The 13483-nt window shown below is 43.6% G+C and overlaps 1 protein-coding gene across 7 annotated transcripts in view; it reads right to left on the reverse strand.

Annotated features, from left to right (window-relative positions):
- The window catches only part of DCUN1D4 (defective in cullin neddylation 1 domain containing 4), a 69402-nt gene that overhangs the window by 30312 nt on the left and 25607 nt on the right, over positions 1-13483 (reverse strand). For 6 of the 7 annotated variants that reach the window (XR_004679224.1, XM_035005007.1, XM_035005006.1 and 3 more), the window contains exons 4-5: positions 9513-9627; positions 6642-6733 (exon numbers count right to left, since the gene is read on the reverse strand). Coding sequence is in view for 6 of the 7 variants with exons in the window: in XM_035005007.1 (XP_034860898.1) it covers positions 6642-6733; positions 9513-9627 (207 nt within the window). In the remaining variant the exon portion in view is untranslated. The remainder of the gene's footprint in view (positions 1-6641; positions 6734-9512; positions 9628-13483) is intronic. The other variant, XM_035005011.1, reaches the window with a different exon arrangement.

Genomic DNA, 13483 nt, shown 5'->3' on the forward strand with positions numbered 1-13483 from the left:
TCCCTTCCCCGTGTTAACCGGCCAACTCGTTTTCAGTCTTGAAGACTGACACCAGACAGGGAGTCTTCCACTCCTCCCCACCCCCACCTGCAGAGGCTGGGAGGGGCAGTCCTCTGCGACCCCCCACCCCAATGCCAGGAGTGGTTTTCTCACATGGGGTACATCTGTGTTAAGTCCCAGCTCCTCTGTCTTTCCCTCTGAATTCCTCCAAAGTAAGAGCTATTGTATTTCTAGTGGACCTCAGCATTCCACCTGGCATGGAGCAGTTGCTTTTAGAAAGTTTATTAAATGAATGAATGAATACCGGAATACAGGAGTCACTCTAATCTTTGCACAGCCTCTAGATCTAGCAAGTCCTGCAGAATATCCACCATCTTCATAGGTCTCAGTTTCATCCTGGGAACATTCACTTGACACACTGTGGACCTATGCACTGTGGTCGCTGCTGATGATTAAGAAAACATGGTCCCTCCCCCTCCAGGAAGGAAGACAGGGCATGGGAATAATTCCTTTTTTCTTTTTTTTTTTTTTTAAAGTAATCTCTACACCCAACATGGGACTTGAACTCACAACCCCGGGATCAAGAGTTGCGCGCTTAACCGACCAAGCCAGCCAGGCGCCCCAGGAGTAATTTCAATATAAAATAATGATAAACATGGGCGCCTGGGTGGCTCAGTTGGTTAAGTGACTGCCTTCGGCTCAGGTCATGATCCTGGAGTCCCGGGATCGAGTCCCGCATCGGGCTCCCTGCTCGGCAGGGAGCCTGCTTCTCCCTCTGACCCTCCCCCCTCTCATGTGCTCTCTCTCTTTCTCTCTGTCTCAAATAAATAAATAAAATCTTTGAAAAAAAAAAATGATAAACAGAGGTGCCTGGTAGGCACGGTCGGTCGGTGGAGCACGTGACTCAATCTTGTGGTTGTGAGTCCAAGTGCCACGTTGGACGTAGAGATTACTTAAAAAAATAATAATAAACTGCAATAAATGTGTAAGGTGGCTGTCCTCAAAAGATGAATATTAAAATCACCTAGAGGGCTTGTTGGAAAGTCTTATGTCCTTTCTCTGCTTCAAAGCCCTGGCTCCCCTAAAGTCAAACTTAGGTCTTTCCCTTGCCACGTGGCCACGGCAAATATTTTTTCTGCATGCTGTTATTTTCCTTTTAATCACAAATGTGCCTTTTTGTTACAAGATGTTTTGTTTCATATATTCAAATGTTACCCTTTTCTGGGATTTTCTTTTTTCTCCTTTTATTTTATAGGTTTTTCTATGTATTCCTAATTTTCTTACCTTGATTATTAGGGGAAAAGTTATTGTTTCAAAAAAAATTTAAAGAAATCTTTATATAATACTTAAATATTAAGACAATAATAAAAGCTATTATCCAAATAAAAGATTACTGCATTTTTAATCCAGTTTTTTTTTGCTATATTAATATATAAACACGATACAAAATTTCATTTAAAAGAGAAAGTGAAAAAAAATTAGAAAGCAAGTTTCCCCTCCAGCCCCTCCCTACTCCGCAGAGACAAACATTTATTAAATATTCCTTTAAATAACCTTCCCAAAATAAGTCATTTATAGAATTCTACATGCATGGAATAGGTACATGTTTATTTGCTGTTTCTGTTCGTCCATGAAATTCTCTGTGGCTTTCCAGGGAGAATTTGATCATTTCATCTCCAACCAATGTTCATTTTTGCCTCCTCCTTTCCAGTTATTTATTCTCCATTCTTTCTATGTCTTGTCTAACAGCCCTGGCTCATCATTTCCAAAGCAATGGCAAATAAGCATCACAAGGGTAAGCATCCTTATCTCATTCTTCACTCAAATGAAAATACATTTAGCCTTTTACCACCTGATAGGCTGCTAGCTTTGGCCTGGACGGTGCACATACCCACACGTGCGCAGTCACGTATACATTCTACAAATGACACATGAATACATCCACACGGGAAAATACTCCAACAGACAAGGTCAGGGCAAAACAGACTAAAAAGAAAAGGGTGTTTTCACCCTTTCCTTACCAGTCCAGCATATATCTTCTCAGACCTTTATGCTTGTACCTAGGTATGTGCAAATACACAATGAAATCACTTTTAAGTTTGCTTACACACAAGAGTTCATGCTAGGCCTATAAATCCTGCACCTCGCTTTTGCCCCTGCATGTGCCTGGTGGTCTCCCTGGGCGAGTGCCCGCACATGCGCTCTGCTAGTGGGCCCATCTTCCATTACCCCACAGCACGGGAGTACACGTATGGGTCACCATTCTTTCCATGGTTCTACTACTGTAAAGATTCCGGCTACGAGATTCAAGAATTCTCCTCAGGAGGAAATATCCACCTATTCCTATTTTGCTAAGAGGTTTTGTTTTTAGGAACAGATGCCTTTTTTTTTGGTATCTACTGAGAGGACCCCTTGGGAGATGGCTGCAGATGTGAAAGAAAAAGTTACTTTATAATTATTTTAAAATTCCTGTCTTTGGTTTCCATTCCTCCTGATTTAAAAAAAGCTCTTCTGCTGTAACCTATCCTTGAGCCTTGCAAGGCGCCCGACTTCCCCGGGCCTGTGCACGGGGCCTTGGTGTGCCAGCTGACCTGCCCCCCGCCCCACCCCGGAATGTCCGTCCCTCCAGCCTGGCCACCGACGCCGCTCTCTGCCAGCATTCATCCCAAAGACGATGCTTCTCGGTCTGTCTGCTGACCACACTGGAAAATGAGCTGAGTGCACCCTAGAGCCTGGTACCCAGCAAGCCCTCAAAGGAGGTTTGCTGAGGTACACCATGCAGCAGTCACGGTAAGTTCTCCAGGGTCTTCCCTTTCTTCCTGATGCCACGCAGTGCCATTGTCATGCTAGCGATTCACATTTGCATCTGCTGTATTTAAAGAGCACGTTTTTAACCCTATGACTTACAGTGGCATGACTGCCAAAAGTAGTATTCTATCCTAAAAATAGTAAAATGTAGCTTGTTAATCAACATTATTTAGAAGATACCCATAATTCTGCTATTTAAAACAACTTTTCTCTTTTTGCCATGATCTTTCTCGTGCACACATTTAAATTTAGCTGTAATCACATTGTTCGTTGGCGTTAAGATTGTATTTACACTAGATTGATCAATTCACTCGTAGAATTTAGCCATCTTAATTCTAACATTAAGAACTGCGAATTCTTAATTCTGAATATGTAACTGGCCAACACAAAGTGGGTCAGAAGTGAAGCACGAAGGAGAAGATTTTAAAAAGTTGTATCTAAAATCCTAAGCTGTGGAATGCTCTGCTAACAAGCTGGTGGAGATACATTTGGAAAGCAGATATACTGACAATCATCTAAAAAAAAGTAGTCCTCCCACTTTCCCCGCCACCTTAAGCAGGGGCCCCTCATAAATACATTTTTCGTCATGGCCCCGGGCCCTCAAGGGAAAGCTTCCATAAGGCCACCATGTTGCATCCCTGAGGCAAACGAGGCCACACTGTCCCCTGTGCCATCCTTAGCCTCGGCTCCCTTGCTGACAGACCACTTGGTCACTTAGCATCTGCTCCTGGTCCTTAATCTCATTTTGGCAAACCAAAACACGATCCTGTCAGAGAACTTAATCCAAAACAGAAACTAAGGGCCCACAGTCAGTCAGGACTTGGGAGAACTTCTATGATCTACATCTATGTGAGTTTCCCTGTAACTCTGACATCAACGTTGGCACGTGTTTGGCTTAATTCCTTATTCTTAGATAGACTTCAGAAAGTGGAAGTTATTAGGTAAATTGCTTCTGTAAAACTGGTTATTTTCATCCTAATGAAAAGAAATGGGACTCCAGTTTCAGATGGAGGTCTAAACAACACTCCCCCACCTTCCTTTCTCAAGTCACCAAGAACTCAAATACCAAAGTACAAAAGGGAGCAAACCTCCTAGCCACAGAGACCCGGAGGAAGAGCCCCCGGTGGAGCAGGTTTCACTTATTCAATCTCTGAGAACCAGAAATGGAGGTGATCGGGATTTGAAAAGGGGAGAGGCTGCACCTTAGAATGTGTAAAGGAGTGCTGGCGCTAACTGGCCCAGGAGAAGCGGGGAGGAGCAGGGCTCAGGCTGCAGGAGCCACGGGCAGTGGAGGGCAGGGTAAGGAGTGGAACGGAGAACTCTGGAAAGAAGGGAAGGGGCACCCCTGTGAGACAAGCGCACCACCAGGGCCCTCCCATCCTCCACCCGCCCCTCCACCCACCTTGGATTAAAGTGCAGGGAATCAGCCCAGGCCAGCTAGCTCTTTCCTAAGGAAACAGAACTCACCACGGGGGTTTCACCATGGGGGGTAAAGCCTTCCTCTCGCTAGCTAGCGCCCCGGCCTCACAGCCTGCCCCGGCAGACTCATCCCACAGCACAACCTGACAGTCGCCCAGAGTCATCTCACCATTTGCTTTTCTTCAGTAATGATCTACAGCTTTTATTCATGTGTTTGGGCTATTAGAAGTGAAAGCAGGTATCAGCTGGAGCTCCTAATTATTCCCAATTTCAAGCCATTTTCCTTACTAACACAGAAAAAGAAAAAAATGGGGGTGGGGGTAAAAACAGGGATAGCCAAACCCACAAAAACTTTTTGTAGGGATGATCTGCAAGGAACCACCTGGCAGGGATCTCAAGGAACCTAAAGAATGTGGCTTAATCTTTATCCCAAATGTCACCTTCCTGAGCCAGAGAAAAGCAAACAAGATGGAAAACTGTAGCCTGCTCTCTTTTTAAAGGACACAGAAATGTGGCCATACCAGGGAAAAATGATGTCTGCTTATAAAGGAAGACACACACACACACGCGAATCAAAATAGCTGTGCTCTGATGGTAGAATTAAGTGTACTTTTTGTCTGCTTAAAACTTCCTTTTCATAACCCACTTCATGAAAATCAATGTGAACCAAGATAAGAAAGCAAAAAACCTTCACAAAGTGATACAAATATGAGAAAACCATTCATTCAGCACCCATGTATCAAGCACCTGGCAAAGTGTCAACCACTTTTCCTAGGAATACAAAATGTCTTCAAGAGATTCATTTTCTCGTGATATAACATGGAAACACATACATTCTGATACTATGTATTTGTTTGTTTTTTTTTAAGTTTTATTTATTTATTTGACACAGAGAGAGGGACAGCAAGAGAGGGAACACAAGCAGGGGGAGTGGGACAGGGAGAAGCAGGCTTCCTGCTGAGCAGGGAGCCCGATGCAGGACTCAATCCCAGAACCCTGGGATCATGACCTAAGCCTAAGGCAGATGCTTAATGACTGAGCCACCCAGGCACCCCTGTGTAAGTATTTGTACTAAGGTCCCTGTCCTGCAAACAACATCCAGCTCAAACTAGTTCAAGTAATGAAGGAGAATTAATTCACTAGAAAGATACTGGAGTAGCTCACGAAAATCCGAAGACCTACAGGAATCAGGATCATGTCCTTTCAAGTCTACCACCGGAAGAGAAAGATGCTCTTCTCTTAGCTGCAATCTGAAAATCCCAGGGGAATTTTATCTGATGGGCCTGGCCTGAGTTACCTGCCAGCCCTTGGAACAACTCCCGTGGCCAAAAGGGCAAGGCTCTTATCAGAAAACGAATAGGGTGAGGTAGGGGATGGGTTGGGGGGCGGGGGAAGGGGGAGGGAACGGAAAGATCAGACCACAGGAGGAACCCCCGCTTGGACACCTAATAAAAGGACATGCGAGCCAGGTAGGAAAATGTCCTGTGTGAGTACAAAGCAGGTTGTTAAGCTAATGAAGGGGCCTCGAAGATGTATAGCAAGAATCATCTGATAGCAAAGCGGTGAGAAAACACTCCAGGTGGAGGGACAGCGGCGGTGAGCTAGTCAGTTCTCCTTCAACCTGGAGGGAGCAGGGAGTTCTTTCAGCAGGAGGCTAGCCTGGAGCGGAGTGTTAGGAAATGACTTGGTCTGATCTGTTTTTTGCTTTTGTTTTGTTTTTTAAATAAGACCACAGGAGGCCCATGAAACCTAGTTGGGAGCAGAGACAGAGGACAGGAAAATCGGTTTGAAAATGGCCAAAATCATCAAATGGAAAGGCTATGAGAGCGCCAGAAACACGGCAAAGAAGAGGGGTAGAAGAGCCTTCAGCTCAAACTTGTCTGGAAACACTCCTTTTCTTTTTATACCGCACACAGCCAGTGACAGACAACACTGGATTTCAGTCTGATATTATCCAACCAGCTATTGTAAGCTGCAAAACTAGGACTGAATTTAAGACATTTTAAATGACAAAACAAACATTTTCTGCCAAATCATCTTTCAGAATAGACAATATAAGAAATTCCATTGCACATAAGGGTGCAAAGCAGCAAAGCTTATTTTAACTTTGATGTCCAATCCAAAGAGTCACCCACTACCAGCATTCTAAAAAGGTTTCCTAGCAATCCTGAGTATTTCTCCCAAGTGCATTCATCTTTTCAGTTCCCTTCTAGTGTTCTGAATTCTTTGGCTTAGCTGCTGGCTATAAATAGGACATTTGGTGATTTGTTTCAACTATGTTCCCTCCCTCAAACGGGGAGAGACGGCACACAAACCACATTAGAAAAGTACACATTTTAAAATTCTTTAATCTTCCCTAAGGTAGTCCTTATTTTCATAAGGGACAGTCTCAGATCATCTAAATGAGGACCTACCTGCATATTCGTAGAACCACTCTAAGCATCTCTTACTTGAAAAGGCTTCTTCTTCAGTCTTTATTCTGGTTGAATCATATTTCCTATACATGCTAGAAATTGAAAAAGGAGTCTGAAATTATTTAAAGATGCGGAGTTTCTGTTAAGTAGCAGACAGTTTTTCTTCTTTTACCCAAGCCAGACATCTATTCAATCAGTATTTCCAGTATATTCTAAACATTTTACTTCCTGCATTTGGAAGCTTCAGCTTTTATAACTAGTTTTAAACACAGTCAGACCCAAAACAGAATTAAATGGTAAATACCTGATACACGTTTTGCTCTCATTAACAAGTAATCAGTAAGGACTGATTTAATATACCCCCCTCTACCTCACTAGCCAGAACGAACTACAGAGTGATACAGTGAGACACAGCCAGAAATGGCTAAGGTGTTTCCTTCCAGCAAAGACCCTAGAACTCACTCCCGTCCTGCATTAAGTTCTCCTGTCTTTCATGTCTTACAAGTCAGGGTGGGCACAGAACACAGTCTAAGGAAGAACCTGTCAGTATTGGACACATCAAGGGAACATTAAGCAAATAAAAAGAAACATCAAATTATGTCCAAGCGTCCAGGGAAAAAAGCCTCAGGAGAGAGAAGTAGAGGAGCCTGGCTTCTGGCCCTCTCCTGTCGTGCCCCGCTGGTGTGGCAACACCCAGCATAAGCTGCACAACTGAGTCAGGAAGCACGGCAGTCTCCTCCTGCAACAGTGTGACTCTGCAGGAATTCTGTATTTTATGATGACCGGGGGAGCTAAGAACTAAGATGTTCCCTATCTGGGGAGGGGAGAGAAGGCAGGATCTTTAAAGTAGTCATTTCAATAGAAAAATTATGAGTAAATACTTTTTCTTTCCCTCATTTATACATAAATTGCCTAAACAGGTGTGTGTATGCATATATATATATATGTAAACACTTATGAATACAGTTTTAATTTCTATATTAAATATTACAAAGATCATACATAATTACATTTTAATAAGTATTTATTCATGACCTATTCACCAGAATAACTGTATATACGGCTGATTAGAGATTCTGGGTTTTAATACCGAGCATGGCTATAGGGTATTAAGATACCGAAACTGCAAACAACCCCACCAGTTTTGTATTTCTTCTGTAAGAGGTAGCCACACTACCCAGAAACAAAGGTGGGAATGGCCAAGGGTTCAAACATATAGCTTCCAATCCTGGGCCGAGACATTCTCAGCTCACAGTCTGGTCAACAACATGGAGACCTACACAGGACGCTGTAATGAAGTGCCTCAAAGTGCTCTACATAAAAAAGGACAATTGCATACCATTCAGTAAATTAAAAAAGATACCAATACATGCTATTACATGGATGAACCTCATAAACATCATGCTAAGTGAAAGAAGCTTGACACAAAAACACCACTCACATGAAATGCCCAGAAAAGGCCAATCTGTAGATGGAAGCTGGATGGGGGGTTGCAGGGGTCTGGGGGTGGGAACAGGGGAGCGGACTGTGAATGGGCATCAGGGATCTCATTGGGGTGGTAGAGGTCTTCTAAAACTGGTTTGTAGTGACGGTTGTGTAACTCTTAATACTTAGTAAAAATCACTGAATTGTACGCTTAACGTGGATGAAAGCTGTGGTATGTAAGTGAAGTTGTTTATTAAAAAAAAACAAGAATGAAACTCAGCTAAAGCTATAGACCCCTATCCCTTGGGTGGCCAATGAAATGCTATCGGTAAGAGGACCTCACCCCCTCCTGCAACGCAGCCACCAGTTTTAACACAGCTTTCTCATTTGGAGTTATCCCAGACTGTGGTGAGAAGTAGCAAGTGCTCCATATATAGTCACAAACTGCTATGTGATTATTAGCATTTAACAGTTCCAATGACAAGAACAGTGACACCACCAAAGAAGTGACCAAGTGACCTGGCTTCCCAAAGCTGAAAATCACTGGTCTAAACATTGCTGGTGATTGTCTTCTCAGTCACTGCTATCTTCTCATAGATCACATTTTCTGCTCATCTGGTATAGGAAGAGTGATAGCATTTTCACATTTTCAGAGTCCATCTCTCTATCCTTCCAACCGAGTTGGAGCATATAAAGTATCACGGCAAGGAAAAAACAGAAACAGCTCATCTAATCCCCTTGATTTATAGATGTGAATATTCAGGCCCATGAGTGAAGTAACCTACAGAGCCAGAATGGAGGAAAATGGAAAAAAGGCAGAAAAGAATGAAATTATGATGTTTGTTTGTTGTTAAAAAACAAAAACAGCAAAGCAAAAAAGACTCATGAAAATCGAGGTGAAAGAATTAAAGATGCCTAAAATAAACAAGCCTCACGACTTTTTGAGTTACCCTTAAATTAAGCAGTTCACTTGTCTGAAAGAGAAGTGTGCAGAGTCTTCTTTTTCACGACTTCTAACAAATCCTCACTCATCTGAGACTCAACCTCTGCTCGGCCACCACTCCAGGCAGGCTCAGAGCGTCCAGGCCCCACAGCACCCCCCGGCCATTCAGCCCAGGGCCCCTGCGAAAGCAACTGCGGATTCCTGTGGTTGTGTTTGGTGAGTGAGACCCCTTAGAGGACAGATACATACCAATCCTGTGGTCCTCAACGGGCAGAGACGGCAAGCCCTTAAAAGGAAGAAACTCTACACCAGTTTTGGTGGATCAATTAAGATCCACTAAGACAAAAAGTCAACTAAGACAAAACTTCAATTTCTAAGAACTCGACTTACCTAATCTGGCTTTGTTTTATAAACCCACATAAGTATCACAAGATAATTACACTTTGAAAGTGTGCCTCTTTGATGTACGTCATTGAGTTTGATCTACTGTCTCTGCGACATACCCATCGTGTCTACTTTTCTTGGCGGATAAGTCATCTCCGGAGGCAGGTCTCCTCTTTTTCCTCGGCGGCATCACTTTACTAAAGCAGTCTGAAGAGCTGCAAGACCGCAGGCTTCCTGGGGACAAAGAGTCACAGGGTACAACAGCATGTTTAGCCACATCCTAACATTCCCAGAGAAAGCCACCCGCCAAATTGAGAACAGTCGTGGCTTATACCGTAAAGGGTTTAGATGTTATCTGTAAATGTTGTAAGGTGGAAAAAAAGGTTATTAGTTCCTCTTTAGGAAAATGTTGTAGTCAAGAAATAAACCTTGCAATGACACAAATAAGTTAATGTCCCCCACCCCCAAAACCACATTAGAAACTGAAGTTATCACGATTTCCATCGTGATTTCCAACATAAATCATCAAAGCTTCAGTCTCTTTTATATGTCAGTGTTCCTTCAAAAGGAACTGCACTGCTATCTCATTTGTGTATTTCATTAGGCAAGGCCAGATCAACCAGTAACCTTGAATTTAAAACACAAACAAGCACATCAGTCCCAATATTCTTAAGCTTCAAGGGGTATCTGATCTTAGAAAAACAGGATTTAGATTTTTTTGGACAGAAGCCTGACAGGATCTTGAGCAAAATTTCCATAATCATTTTCAGTGTGTTTCTGCCACTTTTGGTCAGGATTTTCAGAAGCAAACCTTCATTTGGTAAAAGATATTAAAATATACTAACAGACGATCCCAACACGGAACACGTACAGGGACCTCACTGTGAGCCAGTTCCTGTTATTAACACTTACATGATGCCTTCACTTGTCCACCTCCTACCTGCCTTATGAAAAGAGAAGCCTCATTACTGCCTATGCCGCTGAGAGAATGGGGGCAGGGAGAGGTTAGGTTAAGTGGCAAAACTGGAATTCAGACCCAGACAGTCTTGCTTCAGACTATCTAAAACCATTATAAATTACAAAACAATTATAAGATAATTAAAATGTGTCCATCCTGGCACAGGTGTTACCAGATATGCCATTTGGGTCCCGCAATAACCCCGAATGTCAGGCAGGGCAGAGATCATTATCTCTGCTTGACAGATGGGAAAAACCAAAGCTCGGACATCCAGGTGATTTTCCAAGGTCCCAAAAGTGTTTAGGGGTGAATTCTGGACCCCTATGTCTCTCCTCCTTCCACTAGTCCCTTGGTAGAAGGCCCTGGGCTCTCACTGAGTCAGAGGACAAGAGAGAGCTTAAGGGTGCTGGTGTCTGAATGATCTGCATTCAACGAATAAGTTTTAGCTCTTCACCTAACTATGTGGCTTGGTCAATTGCTGACCTATTCTGGTTCATCTTTTAAAGAGTAAGAACTGTGATACCTCCCTCTCAGGATTTTTATGAAGAAAAACGTCTACTCGATAAGTGCTTAGGTGCCAAGCACTGTGTATAGATAGATGCTGGGGATATAAATAGAAACACGTTCTAACTGCTGGAATGGAGGTATGCAGACAGTGCTCAGGCTGGACCTCAGCACTCCCTGAGTGCTCCCAGTGACCCTGCGATGTAGTATTGCTAGCATCCCCATTTTTACAGATGAAGAAACTGAAGAAGAGAGATTAAGTAACAGTCAGAAAGCAGTAGGTGAAGTGGATGATGGAAGCCAAGCAGCTCGGCAGCAGAGCCCCAGCGCTCAGCCACTATTTACTGTCGCCTCTCTGAGGTCATCCAGGCAGAGACTGAGAAGCAGAGAACTCAGGACACAGCCCCAGCGAGGGTGGATGTGTAAAGGGCTGAGAAAGACCTGGGCAGAGAGAAAAACTAGGAGAGTGTCATGTCCTACAAGCCAAAGGAGAAGAGAGCATTTGGAGGTGTGGTCAAGTGCACCCCGAGGTCAGCTCAGGGAAGGAGCGAAGGCACCCACCAGACTGAGCAAGGAAGGCCCGCAGCAGTGGGGCGGCGAGGGTGGAGGCCAGGCTGCAACGGGCTGCAGAGGGATGTGGGTGAGGGAGCCAACACAGTGCAGGTGGACAGCTCTTTCTAGAAACCTGCTCTGAGGCGGCTGCCCAGTGCCAGGTACTGAATGATGCATGAGCTCGAGGATCCTGTCTCCTCCTCTAGCACAGAAGCAGACCCCAAACAGGGCTAAAAAGACAACCCTCGGCCACCCTTCTCCAGGTCCCTACCAGATCCTGTCCTTCCAAGGATGGAAGCAGAGAGTTTTTCGGAGACACAAGGCACACCGTATCTCTCTCCCCCACAACAGCAGCAGTAACTGGAAGGGAAAGGTGGAGAAAGTGCTGCCCACCACCACACCCCCCCCATCTTCCCTATAAAATGGTCCTGTTTATAAACAACACTAAAGCACACAAAAAGGGCCAAAGAGCTTCACAGTGACCCAAGCTTCTGAAGAAAAAAAAAAAAAAGATTTATTCTTGTCCATGAATGCTTTGTGGTGGGGGTTGCAGAATGTAAAAGTCTGTCCTGCCAATCTGGAAAGCCTGCCACACTGCTCAGAAATAACGGTGTGTCCAAAAAATAGCAAGTGGTGGCGAGGTGATGGAGCTAAGGGAACCCTTGTGCACCGCTGGTGAAGGCAAGCCGGGGCAGCCGCTCTGGAAAACAATATGGAGGCCCTGAAAAAATTGAAAATAGAAATACCCTGTGATCCAGCAATTCCACCGCTAGGTCTTTACCCAAGGGGAAAAAAAACCCCATAACTTGAAAAGAATATATGGAGTCCTATGTTTGTTGCAGCATTATTTACAACGGCCCAGATATGGAAAGAACTTAAGTGTCCATCGATAGATGACTGGATAAAGAAGATGTGAGATAGATAGATAGATAGATAGATAGATAGATAGATAGATAGACAGACAGACAGACAGACAGACAGATAGATATACACAATGGAATATTATTCAGCCATAAAAAATAATGAAGTCTTGCCATTTGCAACAACATGGAAGACCTAGAGAGTATTTCAGAAAAAGACAAATACCATATGATTTCACTTATGTAGAATCTAAAAAACAAATGAAAAAACAAACAAACAGACTCATAAATACAAAGAACAAACTGGTGGCTGCCAGAGGGGAGGTCGGCCAGGGGGATGGGCTATACAGGTGATGAGATTAAGAGGTACAAACTTCCACTTATAAATAAGACACAGGGATGCAAAGTACAACATAGAGAATACAGTTGATAATATTGTAATAAGTTTGTATGGAGAGAGATGGTAACTACACTTATCCTGGTGAGCACCGTGTAATGTATAGAATTGTCAAATCAGTATGTTGTACACCTGAAACTAATACAACATTGTATGTCAACTATACTTTAATTTAAAAAAAAGAAAGGAAGGAAGGAAGAAAGAGTGGTCTGTCTTAAACGTCAAAGCTCACTTTCCCCTCCTTGGATGTCTATGTATAAAGAAAAGTCGGGGCACCTGGATGACACAGTTGGTTAAGCATCAGACTCTTGATTTCAGTTCAGATCACGACCTCAAGGTCGTGAGATCGAGCCCCGCATTGGGCTCCCGCGCTGGGCATGGAGCCTGTTGAAGATTCTCTCTCTCACTCTCCCCGTGCCCCTCCCTGCCCCCTTCTACCCTGCTCGCTCTCCCTCTCTCTCTTAAACAAACAAAAAAAAGTCATTTCCTTTCAGTACTGTCATGGCTTGGTTCTGAGCATCTCACGTGACAATAACCTCCCCCTTACACTAGTGTCTGCAGAACATGGGAGAAAATGCACTTTAGTGCCTCAGCCCATGGCACAATGCACACTATTTAAAATAATGTCTTCACCAATATAGGTTAATCCACTAGCTCCTCTCCTATCTGCTTCCTCATAGACAAACTGGTATAATGTCTAGCTTTCACCGAGTCCTAGTTATCAAGAGTATCACAGTTTTGGTAAACGTACAAACATCCTAAGTTAACTTTTTCAACTTTCTCTTATTTTCTTCCTTATTGACGAATGTTTTCTGTGAA

Source organism: Mirounga leonina, unplaced genomic scaffold, assembly GCF_011800145.1.
Source record: "Mirounga leonina isolate KUSES-001 unplaced genomic scaffold, KU_Mleo_1.0 Mir_129, whole genome shotgun sequence".
Lineage (NCBI taxonomy): Eukaryota > Metazoa > Chordata > Mammalia > Carnivora > Phocidae > Mirounga > Mirounga leonina.